The 15,005-nt window shown below is 44.9% G+C and overlaps 8 protein-coding genes across 8 annotated transcripts; 5 read left to right on the top strand and 3 right to left on the bottom strand.

Moving 5' to 3' along the window:
- Positions 1–38: 38 nt before the first annotated feature.
- On the bottom strand, positions 39–1,913 carry BGW36DRAFT_306726 (glutamyl-tRNA amidotransferase-like protein subunit A; the record flags this gene model as incomplete). The annotated part of the gene is made up of 3 exons (XM_046212177.1): positions 39–545; positions 600–1,556; positions 1,620–1,913. The coding sequence occupies 3 exons, from the start codon at positions 1,911–1,913 to the stop codon at positions 39–41; spliced, it is 1,758 nt and encodes a 585-aa protein (XP_046066893.1).
- Positions 1,914–2,380: 467 nt separating this feature from the next.
- BGW36DRAFT_389195 (putative efflux pump antibiotic resistance protein) lies at positions 2,381–4,316 on the top strand. The gene is made up of 3 exons (XM_046217310.1): positions 2,381–3,096; positions 3,155–3,569; positions 3,633–4,316. Exons 1-3 carry the CDS (start codon positions 2,420–2,422, stop codon positions 4,230–4,232), a joined length of 1,692 nt encoding a protein of 563 aa, XP_046066892.1. The 5' UTR covers positions 2,381–2,419; the 3' UTR covers positions 4,233–4,316.
- Positions 4,317–4,594: 278 nt separating this feature from the next.
- On the top strand, positions 4,595–5,685 carry BGW36DRAFT_411500 (uncharacterized protein; the record flags this gene model as incomplete). Its single annotated transcript, XM_046219173.1, has 3 exons — positions 4,595–4,698; positions 4,762–5,079; positions 5,144–5,685. Exons 1-3 carry the CDS (start codon positions 4,614–4,616, stop codon positions 5,683–5,685), a joined length of 945 nt encoding a protein of 314 aa, XP_046066891.1. The 5' UTR covers positions 4,595–4,613.
- A 227-nt stretch (positions 5,686–5,912) lies between these two features.
- Positions 5,913–8,061, bottom strand: BGW36DRAFT_350179 (putative pantothenate transporter; the record flags this gene model as incomplete). Its single annotated transcript, XM_046213313.1, has 12 exons — positions 5,913–6,119; positions 6,145–6,222; positions 6,283–6,313; positions 6,373–6,585; positions 6,658–6,720; positions 6,783–7,069; positions 7,124–7,261; positions 7,354–7,460; positions 7,522–7,568; positions 7,616–7,697; positions 7,749–7,801; positions 7,856–8,061. 12 exons carry the CDS (start codon positions 8,059–8,061, stop codon positions 5,913–5,915), a joined length of 1,512 nt encoding a protein of 503 aa, XP_046066890.1.
- A 586-nt stretch (positions 8,062–8,647) lies between these two features.
- Positions 8,648–10,430, top strand: BGW36DRAFT_328583 (putative 1-aminocyclopropane-1-carboxylate oxidase). The gene is made up of 5 exons (XM_046212775.1): positions 8,648–8,769; positions 8,816–8,917; positions 8,993–9,273; positions 9,338–9,872; positions 9,934–10,430. The coding sequence occupies exons 1-5, from the start codon at positions 8,703–8,705 to the stop codon at positions 10,038–10,040; spliced, it is 1,092 nt and encodes a 363-aa protein (XP_046066889.1). The 5' UTR covers positions 8,648–8,702; the 3' UTR covers positions 10,041–10,430.
- Positions 10,431–10,467: 37 nt separating this feature from the next.
- Positions 10,468–11,589, top strand: BGW36DRAFT_439964 (uncharacterized protein; the record flags this gene model as incomplete). Its single annotated transcript, XM_046221519.1, has 3 exons — positions 10,468–10,914; positions 10,986–11,048; positions 11,110–11,589. 3 exons carry the CDS (start codon positions 10,468–10,470, stop codon positions 11,227–11,229), a joined length of 630 nt encoding a protein of 209 aa, XP_046066888.1. The 3' UTR covers positions 11,230–11,589.
- A 1-nt stretch (position 11,590) lies between these two features.
- On the top strand, positions 11,591–12,833 carry BGW36DRAFT_58945 (thioesterase domain protein). The gene has a single exon (XM_046222452.1). The coding sequence runs from the start codon at positions 11,634–11,636 to the stop codon at positions 12,723–12,725; it is 1,092 nt and encodes a 363-aa protein (XP_046066887.1). The 5' UTR covers positions 11,591–11,633; the 3' UTR covers positions 12,726–12,833.
- Positions 12,834–13,226: 393 nt separating this feature from the next.
- BGW36DRAFT_58939 (putative mannan endo-1,6-alpha-mannosidase DCW1 precursor) lies at positions 13,227–14,844 on the bottom strand. Its single transcript, XM_046222451.1, has 3 exons — positions 14,475–14,844; positions 13,968–14,414; positions 13,227–13,903 (listed from the first exon to the last, which is right to left on the bottom strand). Exons 1-3 carry the CDS (start codon positions 14,679–14,681, stop codon positions 13,325–13,327), a joined length of 1,233 nt encoding a protein of 410 aa, XP_046066886.1. The 5' UTR covers positions 14,682–14,844; the 3' UTR covers positions 13,227–13,324.
- Positions 14,845–15,005: the final 161 nt, after the last annotated feature.

Here is a 15,005-nt window from a genome sequence, read left to right as displayed (position 1 = left end):
TGCGATATTGTCACTAGATGTGGTCATGTCAGGATCAGCTAGATGTACCTTATAAAGAGGGTTTGCGTACATACGTTCTGTAGGTTCGAAAACGGCTGCGTGACTGGCACTTTGTCGACCATATTTTTCTTCGATATGCTAGCTGTTATCGGTGATTTTAGCATATCAACGATATTACTCGTTATGCGGAGAACTTTCTCTCCATTGAGCCTTCTGCCGACGACTTGGAGGGATACTGGCGCCCCTTCATATTTCAGAGGTCCATTGGAATCATCATACAAACTCCTATGCCACATATCCATCGGGCTAGAGGGTGGATGCAAGGGCTCGAAACTACTCCAATGATCCGTTTGCTCGACAGAACTGACAGGGAATACAAGAGCTGGAAAGTCCAGAGCATTCCAAACACACGTGTAACCCCAGTACCGATTTTCATCGTGCGCCGAGGCAGCTGCGGCGTTCGCAGGACATATTATAGCGTCAACGTCGTGCCTATTCCACTGCTTGGCGTAAAGTGTTCGCAATTTGTCCATGTCTCGATTGACCTGATCAACATGATTGTCAGAATATATCTACAGGGCCAGGTGAACTCAACATACCCTCCAGCTATCCTCCACCGAATAGTGACGAGTGGCCTTTTCATCTAGTAGCCATTTTACGATCGGCACCGGGGGTTCTTGGCCCTCCTCGAGCAATTTATGATATTCCGCTCCTCCATCTAGGAAATATGCCTCATTGACTACGTCATATATCTCTTGGTGAAACTGCGGGTTCCAGTCGATAACACTGTGTCCCTGGTTTTGCAAAGATGCGACAACCTGTTTTAATGCACGAGTAATCGGTGGATGGGGCTGTACCACACCATCGCTCCACATAACTCCAATTCTCAGTTTTTCTGGAATTGTCATGTCTATCTTCCAGGGTATCTCCAAGAGGGAAGGTTCATCCTTCCATGGCTCATTGTTCAAAGCTGCCCTGCAAAACAATTCCAGGTCGTCGAGACAGAGAGCAAGTGGTCCTATGACTCCAACGACGTTCTGCATCCCATCGCTTAAACCACTCAGTCCACTATGGGGCATTCTGCCAATGCTCGGTTTGAAGCCATATACACCACAGAATGCACCGGGAACACGAATTGAACCCCCAATGTCAGTGCCAATACCCAGCACACTTCCACGCATTGACAGCAACGCACCTTCGCCTCCAGTACTCCCGCCGCATGCGAGATTTGTATTGTGCGGATTGAGTGTCCTTCCAAAAAGATTCGAATCTGTCTCTATTGCCATCAGGGTTTGTGGGTTCGTTGTTTTAACATAGAAGACGGCACCTTGTTCGCGAAATGTCCGGACGATGAGCGCATCTTCATCACTTACATCATTCGCCAATGCAATGAGTCCTGAGGTGGCGGTAGTGCCCTTCATCTTGATATGCTCCTTAACCGAGATCGGAAGCCCGTGAAGCATTCCCTTTGGTCTACGATGAACACGCATGTACTCGTCTAGTTCTGCTGCTTGAAGCAACGCTTCCTCAAAATGAACCTCGGCAAGGCAGTTGGTCTATTTCAAATCGTCAGTGTCTGATCCCATCCATCATAGAAATTGGATCGCAATGTCCCTTACAGCCTGATGCGCAATTGCGGCTCTCTTGCAGAAAGCCGCCGTCGTATCTACTGCTGTAAGTGTGCCCTCTCGTATCGCAGACACGATCTCGACCGCATTCGACTCCGTGATGTCTAGCTCCTCCTTAGACATTAAACCGCACCTCCTGGGCAAATCCACGAGATTCTTGCCGGTCAACATTTCTTTCGGGACTCGCCATTCAGGCGAAATTCTGCTATCTATTTGAAACCGTCTTTGGTCGGCAATTTTCTGCCAACTATTCGATGGCTGCGTGGGCACAATGTTCCGCCTCATATTTTATTCGGATCTATTCTGTCGGGTATTAGCAGTACTCGAAATGATTATTATGTTCGTTCAAAGAAATGCGCTGGAAAGTGCATTTCCTTTATCGCTTCCATTGAAGGTAGAGCAGATAAGGCAAGGCGAGCCGAGCGGGGCTGACCCGCCCGCAACGACCTTCCGCAGAGCAAAACGTTCAGCAACATGATCGCACGGCTTACTATATGTAATATGATTGGTTGCGACACATTGACAGTCTTTGTCGGACTTTCAGGCAAAAACTAAATTAATCTTAATGGAAATAAATAGATCATCATAAATACATTCAGACATTGATGTATTGAAACATATTATCATTTATATATGTATAAATAATGTAATATTGTTGAATTTTAGGAGCTGGTTGACTTGCCGGGTCTGCGCTACTGCGGACCTAAGGTAACAAAGGTCGGCCTCGGTTACTTCGATGTTGTCTGTTTCTTCTCATATTCCTATTCTCCAAATGTCGAGAGTTGTGTACAATGGTGACTACACCCATAAAAGTGGCGCGTTCTCCCGAGCACGAAGCGTCTGTCATCTCCCCCGATTTACAGCAGAGGCAAAGCCAACAGCAACAAGAAGATGAAACACCAACCACAACGGCCTCGGCACGAATAGTTGAGCCTCTCAACGTCGAATCCCCCCAAGACACAGAACCCAACTACCCAACAGGCTCGAAGTTTTGGTTCACTATCATTGCGCTATGCGTGGTCGTTATCCTCGGAGGCCTAGACGCCAATATCGTCGCAACCGCCGTGCCGAGTATCACTGACCACTTCCACACTGTCGCCGACGTAGGATGGTACTCGTCAGCATTTCGACTCTGCACCTGTGCATTCCAATTCGGGTTCGCGAAACTGTATAAACTCTTCTCAATCAAGACCATTTTTTTCATGAGTAATGTGATATTTCTCTTCGGCTCCTTACTCTGTGCCACGGCTGCTTCGTCGACTATGTTTATTGTAGGGAGAGCAATAACGGGCGTGGGTTTCGCCGGTGAGTTGGCTGGATGTTTTGCAGTTGTGGTGCATATTCTACCTCTCAACAGGCGACCAGTATTTTCGGGTTTGATGGCGTGTGTGGAATCGCTTGCGATCATTGCGGCGCCCATAGTAGGTGGTGCATTGACGCAGTCTTTGGGGTGGAGATGGTGTTTCTGGTATACGTTTCCCTTCACCAGACATGATCTAGATACCCTGAAACTCACTTATTCGTAGGATCAACCTTCCTATTGGCGCTATATCCCTGACAGCCATGTTCTTCCTCTTCTCAGACCCAAGAACCCCCCAAGAGGACGATCTCACAATGGCACAGAAGATCAGAGAGCTCGATCTCGTAAGCAACTGCTTGTTCATCCCATCCCTAACAGCGCTCTTCATCGCGCTATCTTGGGCGGGAACAAAGTATCCCTGGTCAGATGGGAAAGTAATCGGATTGTTCGTTGTATTTGCAGTGTCACTCGGCTCGTTCGTCTTGAATCAACGTCGCCGTGGAGAATCAGCAGCACTCCCTTTCCGCATCATAAAAAGCCGAAGTGTCATCGCTGGCTTCATCTTCACAGCATGCACTAACTCAATGACGAATGTCTTGGAATGGTACTTACCAACATACTATCAAGTCGTTCGATCCAAGGTAAGATTTGGCAGTAAGTTCGCGACTACAAGAAATTGCACTGACAATGTTATGTCCTACCAGACCCCAAGCGAGAGTGGTTACCTGATGATCCCCATCCTCGTTGGCATGATGCTCGGGCTCTTTCTGCAGGGCATCGGTACCACTACGTTCGGCTACTACGCGCCCTTTATGGTCTTTGCTTCCATATGCATGCCAATTGCCGCGGGCTTGATGACAACGTACAATCTCCACACATCCCTAGCCAAAATCATCTTTTATTCCGGGTTCGCAGGCTTCAGTGGAGGCATCGGCTTCCAAGGCTCCCAAGCGGCTGTTCAGACAACGTTGAGTGCCGCAGATGTCAATCTTGGGATCGGGGTCATCTTGTTCGGGCAGAGTATGGGTCCGGCGGTGTTTATCGCTATTGCACAGGTTATATTCACGAATAAGTTGTCGTCAATTTTGAAAGATGTTGTACCGGGGTTGACACCTGCGTATATTGAAGAGCACGGACTTGGCGATATTAAGAATGGAATTCCCGTGCAGCAGTGGGATGAAGTTTTGGCTGGTATCGATCAGAGTTTGACTCAGACTTGGTACCTGACTGTGGCGCTAGCTTGCACGACGATGGTGGGAAGTCTCTTGATTGAATGGCGCTCGGTTAAGCAGAAGCAGTCGTGAGGCATGAATAATTTCTTCATGGTATATTCACGAAACGACATCAATTGATATAGTAAAAATCTTATTCTCTATCATATATTGATTATACCAATGTAAAAAAGTTAAATACGTACGAATAATCTATAAATTGAAGCCAAACTTTCCGATCTTATGGCTTTCAATTATGATATGTTAAAATAAAATCGTAGGAATATAAAAAATCTGGTTTTAAGGCGTCTGATCAATGATGCTGATCTGATGTTAAGCTGTTGCGGTCAGTGCAATTGGGTCTATGTGCTGGCACGGGTGGATCCTGAATGCCAAGTAAGGTCTGATTACTCCACGCTGGTAGCGTGGTAGATTGGAAAAGACCAAGAACCATACAACGATATATTTACCATCATGTCTGCCAACACCGACCTCCCGGATAACACTAAAGGATATACCCAGAAAAGACTAAATACAGTCCGAATACACAAAGACAGAGGTTAGTCAGCGCATCCAGCGTAAGTAATCGTTACTAATTTAGACTCACCGTCTACATGATCAGGGCATTATGATTATGCGACTGTACACTCTATCACCAACTTAACCCTGGTATCACATGTTGCTTTCAACGTCAAGGATGAAGAAGGGGATGGAGAAGATACTCCTATCAACCTACCCCTGACCTGCGTGTTGGGCAGTTATAATCCAGAAATCGACTATGAGAACATCAGCGATGCACAGCTACACTCTGAACACCAAAAGTCTATGCGTACCGGCTCAGTTGAAGCTTATCTACATGGTAACGCAGGGTCGATGTTATACAAAGCAATCAAGGCAAGTGAACATCGCAGTGTCAAGGTCTGCATCACTTCAACAAAGGGTGAGAGCTCTTTTATCTTTTAATTGCGAGACTTATGAAAAGCCATAAACTGACATGGATTAAGTGGACGGTGTCGTTCTTGTTCTTACACCTAATGGCCACTCACTAAACTATCGCTCGGCTGTCATTCATGGAACTGCGTCTATTGTTCCTCCAGAACAAGTTGCAAAAAGACGCTGGGCAATGCGGCTTTTGACAAATCACATGTCTCCAGGGAGATGGGAAGCCACATACCCAGTGGCTGAGTCGGCCATGAAATATGTACAGGTGATTGAAGTTCAAATTCGGACTGCTAGTGCGAAGATTCGAGCTTCAAATATCGGCGGTTTTGACCCTGCTGTTGCGTTAGGTCAGTCACCTGGCTGGCAGCATAAAGATATTTGGTCTGGGATCATCCCCCTTTATGAAGTGCTGGGAAGTCCCATTTCTAGCGGTGTGATGGGAGCGCAAGGAGAGAGTGAAGATGCATTGAAACAGGTAGAAGATTGGCTTTCTCGCCAGAACGAGGATTCTAAAAGCTATGCGGAGGCAGCTGCGGCTGTTTCCTCTGTCGAGAGAGATCTTAGACATCAAATACAGAAATGGCAAGCAAGTCACAGGCAATAGTCACTTAATGCAAGTTACCTGGAAGGAAGCTTTCGGAGAGTCTTCCATCCATCGCGCTTGACAAGATGTGTCTTCCAGTGTTCTTTAAGTCTAACAAACAAAGAAAAAATGACATCTTTTAGATGTTCAGACACTAAGCATCAACTATGGCTGTACTTCTGTCCTCGACTAGCGCAACGTGTGCATCCCGTGCTTCGATTTCCCTTTGTCGAAGTTAACTCATTACTCTAAAAGGGGTACACATTAGGATAATCAACATACTCGTCCCGACGTTGCAAATACAGCGCAAGCGTCAAAGTCAAGGCCGCACAGACGATCAATCCAACAGTAATAGAGTTTCCGACAAGGAACCGAGGAGCGTAGGTTGTATTATATGACAATAATGGAATCCACGCGTTGAACGCGTAACTATTACGGTTAGCTACTGTTGATGACTGGAATTCATATTCTGGGCGTAACTTGCGCAATCGAATTTGTCGAACCGAGAATTATTTTTCTTTCAAGACTATCTCCGGCACAGACCTCATTGACCATAGTCTTTCATAGCTACAGTTAGTATTCTTGACGTCAAGTAAAATATTTCGAAGTGTGACATACTAGGAATACTGGACCTGAACCTTGCGCAAACCTACAAGAATCGTACGTTAGATTGCAATAGGGTCATGTAATTATTTGGGGGTATCATACCCCGTCAAGTAGTAGGATGCCCATTTGAGACCAAATGGAACTCCATCCCAGATTGCCAGATTCATTGCAGCAAAGAAACAGACTGTTAAAGAAAAATAGACGATAGGACTACGGAGTTTGATGGCGTCGCTTGTCCAGCCATATATGAGGGTCGTAAAAATAGTAATTGCGTTGATCACCGTCGGATAAGTGTTGATGTCCGTTACTGGATATCTGTGGTCGTAGATATTAAAATTCACCCTTTCGCATATTTTACTCTATAGAATAACTGAAACCGAGCCTCACCTGTTCAGGCTAGTCAGCCACAAATTCATGTATGATCCAATATTCTCACTACAAATGAAAAATCTGTAGTAGCCGTTAATCCCAGTTCGAAAACAAATCCTAAGCTTCAACCTAGTGAAACGTACGTGTAATACGTCGTATAAACCCAAAAATGCCACCTGCTCAAGACACGCTTGGCTCCAACCCAAGTAATCGGTTCTTCAAGCTGTTTTCCGGCTTTCTTCATACGATCAAGTGCTAATTGCTTTTCGTGAGGCTTTAACCATGGCACCCGTGTGTTGCTAGGTAAGTCTGGTAAAGCAAAATATCCCCATATGGCCATGGGAAAGGTAATTATTCCATCAAAAATGAACAACCATCTCCAACCGGATAGGCCACCAACCCCGTTCATTCCTTTATATAGTGCAGCTTGCTATTATCATTAGTAAACGACCTCAGTAATTTTTTTGGGTGGAATAGCAAATACCAAATAGCCGCTGAACATAGAACCAACAAAAGCCGATCCGAAGAAAATACATGCTCGCTTACCCAACTCTCTTTTCGTGTACCATCCGCCGAGCACCGTGTGGACTGCTGGATAAAATGTGCCTTCAGCAAGACCAACCTGTCACAGTCAGTATCCTTCCTACAATTTTCCGACGAAAAAAATATATTTTCCTCTCCTTTTCTTATTTCTTCGTAAAGGTTTGCGCTTACAAGAAATCGACAGGCGTATAATTGTTGGGGTGTTTTAACTGATGCCGAAGCGAATGTAACGACGACCCAGAATAATTCCCAAGAAGGGCACCACAGTGACAGACGAACTTGAACGAATCTCAATCAACACTCCAGTATTTGAAAATAGTGTCAATTAGTATCCCTCACCTCGCGTGCAAATCACCTGTGACGGGATTTGACTAATAACATAACCACTTCAAGGAGTTAGGGCTTGATTCTTGTCTAGCAACTTGTAACTCACATTGTCCACATCGTCGTAAAAGTCTGGTACTCATTCCCAACTACATGCAGCTCTTGCTTCATCCCCGAAACATAGGCATTTGCTGTGACTTGTTAACTAACTGATGATGACCAATTGCTGAAAGCCCACATACAAACATTGTTTGAATTCAGGTTCTTTGAGAAGTACGAAAATCCAGCCCATGTCCTTTTCCACGAAGTCAGCACTTGTAAACTTTGGAATGGAATTGAGTATTTGTACAAAATGAAAAAATCAATTTTTGATATAAATCGTCTTTCTGCTGGCGGATAGTCGAAAGAGTCCCAAATTATGTCTTTCACTCGCTGACCAATGGTCCTCTTTTGAGCCGACTCAGACGAAGATTCCGTGTCCGTGCTGCCATCTTCTGCTGGATGCACAGGTGCGTTCCGATCAATGGCAGTTTTGCCCTCCAATACTTCACCCATAGTGCTAATAAACCTTGCGCCGATTTACATGTACATGCAAAGGTGCTCAGGGTGACGGTTGGCAAACTAACATAACGATATAGAAATGAAGAGATGTGGAGGAATATCCGTTTTTGTATTTCTCCGTCAACAGTACTCTGTAAAAAACCATTCAGCGCTACAGCTTAGCTATATATAACGCATTACTTGTCTAGGATTGCGTATTTCCTTCACGGTGCTCCACAAAAGTCGATCGAGTTATCAATCGGGGCAGTCGTGCAAGTTTGAGAACATGAAATGGGTCAACTAGAGACCAACAACAATTTTATGGATTTCCTACACACATTTATTTTAGCGGAGACATTCCGACATTAATTATTAAATTTCCTCTTTTGGACTGATTTGTTGGGTGACATGCCTACGCATTCTGGAGGCGACGAATGAACGACAACACGGCCGGTATTTTTAATATTAGCTAGAAATGAGGTGATTGAGAGTGCATGCTAAGATCATCGACGGTGAGCCCCGCACTCGCCTTTCTCTCCGATAGCAAGTATAAACACATCGATCTATTTCCAATTAATAGTCAGTATTCTTTGGTATGTGCAAAAAGTTGGGTCAGGATCACTACTCTAGAGGCGATTACGTGTGCGGACTAAGTCATGACTGCAACGACCACAACGACTACGCTGAGGAGCTACATAGCTCCGCCGCAGACAAAGGAAAAATGTAGGTCTTATCATGAATGGCGTTTATCAAGTCTAATGGTGTTTAGTGGACTGGGCAGAACTCGAGGCACTCGACATCTCTTTGCTGGACCAGCCAGGTGGGAAACAAGCATTGGCAAACCAAGTTCTGAGCTTTATCAATAAAAATGGTACTTATTCATAGATTTATTCTCGGTTTTGTGGGCCATGTTTCCAAACATAATCATTAATTTAATCACTACCAGGCTTTTTCTACGTAACTGGGCACGGGCTCACCAACCATCAAGTGGATCGACAATACTCCATTGCACAGGCATTCTTTGACCTACCACTAGAAGAAAAATTGCAATATTCCTGTGACACGGCGGTTGGTGATTTTCGCGGCTATAAGCCTCGGTCAACAGGTGAACTGGCTGCCAGAGATAATGACGAGCGATACAATATTCCAAAATTCACACTGGAGCATGAACGTCCTCACCCCGAACTGATTCTCCAACACTATGAAGAGATTAAGGACTTCTCTTTGGTATGGGCTTTTCCATGCGTACATACTGCCTTTTCCACTCTACTAATTCAATCCAAAAATTAAGCACATTCATAATAAAATCCTTCTACCTCTCCTTCGTCTATTCGCCTATGTACTCGAAATCGATGAAGAATATCTTGTGCAAATCCATCGATACGAGGCAAAGGGCCTTGAATATCTCCGATATATGCAATACTACCCGCGCACGGTAGAAGAAGACGCGAAACTAGGAAATCTATGGGCCAAAGGCCACACAGATTATAACACGCTCACATTCCTCTTCCATCAGCCAGTTGCCGGTCTGCAAGTTCAACAACCCGACAATACGTGGAAATATGTCAAATCAGAACCTGGACCCATCATCGTTAATATCGCAGACGCCTTGGAGTATCTCAGCGGAGGTTTCCTAAAGTCCACAGTTCATCGCGTTACCCGTCCACCGCCAGATCAAGCTGATAAGCCTAGGCTTGGTCTGATTTATTTTGCTAGGCCAGAAGCCGAAGTCAAGATGAAGCCAGTACAGAGTCCGCTCTTAGAGAGATTAGGATTGCAAGTACCAGCTGCTCAATTGAAGGCCTTGGAAGAGGTAACTGCGGAAGGTTAGTTTCTGACTTGTTCGTCTGAAATTGTGTCTACTAACCAATGGTAAACTCCTGGTAGATTGGGCTCGCGCTCGCATCGCCAAGGATCATAGATTTCGTACTGGAATAGTCAAAAAACAAGAGACTGAGATTCTTGCAGGCGTACATCAAAAATATTACGATTAATAATTTAGACCATTGTTAAATATCACTTCTGTAGGACCAACTCGTCGTTTTACTGACCTTCACTAGCCCAGGCCACGAGGGGACTACCGAATCTGCCAATAACTTTTTGATTAGTTCTAACCTGCTGAGACTCTACTCACAGTGGAGCTTTGTGGTTTCACGCTCTAATGTGTGAATTTTTCACAAGCTTCAAATTGATCCGTTTTCAATTCACGCGAAGTTAACGTGAATATCATTGTTGAATAAATTGAGCAACGTGTTCGCTTAGCGCCGAAGTCTAAACATGGTTGAGTTGCAAATAATGCAGCAGCCTACTAAGGAATTTTCTTTTAAGAATAATGCGCTTCCAAAATAACGCGAAAAAACCTAAATAACTTCGGCCCACACATAAACAACATTCCTAGTATTCAGGGCAATTTTACCAACAATGTCCTTCTTCACTCGAATCCACGCGTCCATATTTGGCTGCTCGAGTGCAGAAGCAAAAGTTGGTATTATCGGGATTAGCGGCGTCGGCAAAAATACTCTGCTGCGTCGTGTCGCTGAAGGCGAGATTCAGACGATTTTTCACTCGAACAAGTTTTTAAAGTACAAAAAGGGGCAGAATTATCACCTCCGAATGAACTTTATTATGAGTTATGTTGGATATGACGAGCCTCCACTGGTCAAACGCTGGTATGCGGAGCAGTTCTGCGATTCAGATGGAATGATTTTTGTAGTGGACGATGACCTCGTTAGTAGATCAGAGCAAGCGGAGTGGCTGCAGGCCTATGCGAAAGGGTTCATACCATCACACTCGAAAGGAAATGTCGAAGAGATTAAGGTCAAGGAGGGAGTACCGTGGTTGATTTTGGGGAATAAGAAGAAGGTTGATGTAAGAAATAACTTCATTTTGGTTATATCTTCATGCTCAAATGGCAAATACATGTCACTCACATGGGACAGAGCACGATGACTGTAGATGAAATCGAACGAACGATGGGGCTCGGCGAGCTAGAGATTGATTTGGTAAGTTAGATGAACTTGCCAGTAGTAAAGCGGCACGGATATTCTAATCAGGTTTTTTTAGCATATTGAGGTAGTGAACATGACACATTCTACCGAGGAGATTGCCAATGCCATGAAGTGGCTGCGAAAGAGAATAGACACGCCGCTAGACCAGAGACTGCAGATGACACAAGTGAAATGATAACCAATCCTCTGTCGAAATTGAAGTTATGACGTGTCACATTGGGTTACACATTGATCGCACTGTTTCACTGTTTCATTATTATCCACACCGTGAGCCAATGTAAATAGCGTGGGTATTTGCAGTTCTGATACAATTCATTGGTGCTCGGAACAAGCTGCCATATGGCTTAAATGACTTGTTCTATACAATCAACAAAGACTTTTCAGATTTCTTTGAATTTTTCACGGTGGAGTTTTTCGTTTTGGTAATATTGACGTCGTACTTGACACTGGTGCGAGTCAATTAACCTAGAGGGCGAGTTGGCCGGGTGCGGGCCGAGCTCTGAGCTTATAACGACGCGCGTCACTCCAGGTTGTCATACGTCTGCATAACCCCGCACGAGAATGTAAAATTTCAGAAATATGACGGGGCCAACACCAAAATTATACGCAGGGGAGACTCTTGACACTGTGTCGGGGTTTCCAACGCTGTACAACTTCTTCCCTGCAGACGCGAGTAAGCCGATAGTGGTTTTCATTCCCGGTGCAGGACACAATGCTCGCATCGCTTACGGGGGTCATGAAGGGTCCAGCCAAAAGGATTTCCTGGCATATTGGATCAATGGTCATGGCTATGGGTTTTTAGCCGTCTCATACCCACTCGAGAACACGCCTGCCATCATGCCAGCTATTGCACCTCAATTCCGTATTCGCGATTGGGGCAAGCAGGCGGCCGAGGTAACCCATCACATAATCAAGCAGCATAATCTCTCGAGCAGAGTTGTGCTATTATGCTGGAGTATGGCTGGAAGGATAGTCGTACCTTATAGTATTGCTGCAAAATCCGTAGGCCTTCATGTGGACTTATTTGTGTCTCTCGCAGCCTCCCCGGGAATGCATGGAACGCGACCACCACCGCCAGGAATAACGTGTTCAGCATCGGGATACGCTGTATATGCTAGAATGATCGAATTATTTCTTATACAGATTCACGAACAGGAAAACAACCTAAATCACGGACGTACGATTATACCTGATGAGGTCTTCAAGCGAGAGTATTTTGGATTTACCCCAGTCTCTCTTTTAGGATGGAATCTTGGTTATGACCGGGCCACTCATGGTCAAAAGTTTTCCGAAGATCTGTTTACATCGACCAAAGATGCAGCAGTTGATCAGGCAGAGAATCTACCCGTGATTGCAGCTTTGACAGGCCATAGCGTGTTGGATGCTAGACATTTGATAATGGACCAGGCAACATGGACTTTTATGCTCATGCAGAAGTTTATGCGTACCATTGAGATCTCAAAGGGAGTTCACGGCTTAACCCAGGCTCAAGGGACTAGGCTAGCTAAGATGGCACATTCTATACCCGGGAGGATTTCCATGACAATCCCAGGGAATCATTATTTCTTCATTGGAGAGTGTGGAGCACGCGAAACAGCACAGGCTATAATTGATAGCTTAGAAATGGCGGCTACATTGGAGCACGAGTTTGATACTCTGTTGAATAGTTAGAGACCATTTGAAAGACTGATGAACAGACAGCTACACGTATCTTTGTAATGCTTTCTTTTATTCCACATGTTAAAATAAAATTTGTATCCAATTTTTTGATAATATAGGAGAGTATTACTGGTCTAAATTTGTTAAATGAACTCACTTGAACATGTCTATTGGTGGAGGCTATGTGGGATGGTGAATACCACTAGGTTCCGGCGTCAATTGAAAAAGGAAAAAAAAACAAAAGAGAAATAGAAGTAATGAACGGAGTTATTTTACTCAAGAGGTCGGACTGGGTTCTCTATAAGGATAGGCCTGACATGGTATGTGAGTTTCTTTTATGCTCACTCTATGAAGCATCGCATCAATTGCTGGTCCCATGATTATTCATTGGAGAAGGAAGGCCGTTAACCAAGGTCTTCCGGCTGAATACTTTTTACGTTATCTCATGCCATTTTTCTTCTTTCGTGTTGCTATTTCGTTCTTTTCTTCACTTGTTTATTTTATAAGTTTAAAGCTGCGAATACGGTTTTCATATTTCAAGGGGTATTTTGTAATAGCTAGTCGAAAGCTCAAAATTCAAATCAAAGGCTACTATACATTTTCGAAACAGTCTACTCGCCAGTAACCAGCCAATATACTCCTCCTATTATACCAGCCGCATATAATGCTGTTAAAATGCCCGCACCAGCCTTGTCTGCCGTCGTAATCGCTGGTGCTTGATACATATTCCCTGTGTTGTCACCGGTGCCTGCACCGGGGTTACTGGTGCTATTCCCGCCCGTTGTAGATGTCACGGGGCCTGATGTTATATTATATGGAACTAGATTCGCCCAGAAAATATTAGTAGCGCTCATCGATTCTTCCAGACCAATCCACCCATCCCATGATTTGATTGACCATCTCACACCACAGGTGTTATTCCCGTATCCTGTGCAAGCATCTGCAGCTGACTCAGCCGAAGTTTTCAGGGTGGGCATTATAGTGTTGTATGTTGACGGGACAACGATAGCTGTAAATGCAAGCCAACCTGCAACAAGACCCTTGAAAATGATTTCGTTGTTGTTGCAGACCTCGGTGGTTTCACATTCCCAATCGGCTAGCGTATTGTTATATGTTGCAGAAGCGAATGTGCTCAATGTAGAGTTCGTCAAACCATTGACAGGACCAAGCCATGTTTCAGACCCGTTTGTCTATGTTCGATCGTCCCGTTAGTTCTTTCCGTGGGAAATACGTATTCCGTGAGGTCTAACTCACATAATTATACATATAGGCCGCACCCATCAGATAAGCGCCGTAGTTATACGACCACCGTGTGTGGTCAGGAGATGTGCAATTATCGCTGAGGCTGACGGAATCCGCAACAGCCCATGTCGAAGTATCCACCAAATGAGATGTAGACCAGTCCCAAATCTTTTCTGCCCAATCCGAATATGTCGAGTTTTCAGTATAACGAGCTAAACGTGCAGCCAACTGGAAGAGTCCACCATTCGAAATGGCGTTTTTCATGGTATAGCCAGTCTCCCAGCTCCAGATCTGCCATCGCATTCCTCCTCCACAGTCTGCAGCATCCCACCGTTCGACTTGGGTGTTGAAGACGCCTTGGGCGAGGGAAAGCCACGAATACCCGCCCGATACCTCAGGATAATTAAGTTCGGCCGCTGTCATGGCTGCAAGTCCCCAGAACATCTGGTCATCGTTTCCCTGTAATGAAACTGCAGTTAGCCACCAAATAATCAGGGATCATATAACAAACGAACTCACGATATAACTGCTATAATTCGAAGGCATATAGTCCCCATCACCAGCTTGCCACTGCATACCGGTACTAACTTCGTTGTTATAAGTCGTATCTCCGGTGTAATACCAATATTGGATTAAGGCCATGAACATGGCGCCACCTTCCCACCATGTATTGGGAATTTTTCCTGGGATTTGGCCGGTCTCGTTGCCTGTGTAATGGATCATCATCCCGTACGCTGCCGAGCTGGCCGCATTTGCTATGGACTCTGCAAAACGATCACAAATTTGTCAGCCCACGTCAGGGCGAGGGATATAGAAGGCAACTGTGAAATCATAACCTACGTCTGTCAGTGATATCTAAATCGATAGCCCCTGTAACTGGTGCCAGAAACAGGAGAGGTAAGATGATTATTTGGTCCAGCCATGATTTGTAGCACCTCATTATACCACAGTTCAATTGTCGTTCGGTGTTAGGTTCAACTGATAGGAGACAATTCAATCACACGTAAGGGTAAAGGCTTGGAAATCTCCACTATAGGAATGAAAATACAG

Source organism: Talaromyces proteolyticus, assembly GCF_021365285.1.
Source record: "Talaromyces proteolyticus strain PMI_201 chromosome Unknown BGW36scaffold_13, whole genome shotgun sequence".
NCBI classification, from domain to species: domain Eukaryota; kingdom Fungi; phylum Ascomycota; class Eurotiomycetes; order Eurotiales; family Trichocomaceae; genus Talaromyces; species Talaromyces proteolyticus.
Note: the sequence above shows the minus strand (reverse complement) of the source record. Positions and strands in the feature narration are given on the sequence as shown.

What these genes read in the sequence shown, in the direction of transcription:
- BGW36DRAFT_58945 (XM_046222452.1), top strand. Translation starts at nt 11,634, where the DNA reads ATGACGGGGCCAACACCAAAATTATACGCAGGGGAGACTCTTGACACT.
- BGW36DRAFT_328583 (XM_046212775.1), top strand. Translation starts at nt 8,703, where the DNA reads ATGACTGCAACGACCACAACGACTACGCTGAGGAGCTACATAGCTCCG. An exon ending in GCCGCAGACAAAGGAAAAAT is followed by an intron (nt 8,770 to 8,815) that starts GTAGGTCTTATC and finishes AATGGTGTTTAG; the next exon opens with TGGACTGGGCAGAACTCGAG. An exon ending in AGATTAAGGACTTCTCTTTG is followed by an intron (nt 9,274 to 9,337) that starts GTATGGGCTTTT and finishes CCAAAAATTAAG; the next exon opens with CACATTCATAATAAAATCCT.
- BGW36DRAFT_58939 (XM_046222451.1), bottom strand. Translation starts at nt 14,681, where the DNA reads ATGATGATCCATTACACAGGCAACGAGACCGGCCAAATCCCAGGAAAA. An exon ending in CGAATTATAGCAGTTATATC is followed by an intron (nt 14,415 to 14,474) that starts GTGAGTTCGTTT and finishes GTTTCATTACAG; the next exon opens with GGAAACGATGACCAGATGTT. An exon ending in CGGCCTATATGTATAATTAT is followed by an intron (nt 13,904 to 13,967) that starts GTGAGTTAGACC and finishes GATCGAACATAG; the next exon opens with ACAAACGGGTCTGAAACATG.
- BGW36DRAFT_389195 (XM_046217310.1), top strand. Translation starts at nt 2,420, where the DNA reads ATGGTGACTACACCCATAAAAGTGGCGCGTTCTCCCGAGCACGAAGCG. An exon ending in GGGTGGAGATGGTGTTTCTG is followed by an intron (nt 3,097 to 3,154) that starts GTATACGTTTCC and finishes ACTTATTCGTAG; the next exon opens with GATCAACCTTCCTATTGGCG. An exon ending in ATCAAGTCGTTCGATCCAAG is followed by an intron (nt 3,570 to 3,632) that starts GTAAGATTTGGC and finishes ATGTCCTACCAG; the next exon opens with ACCCCAAGCGAGAGTGGTTA.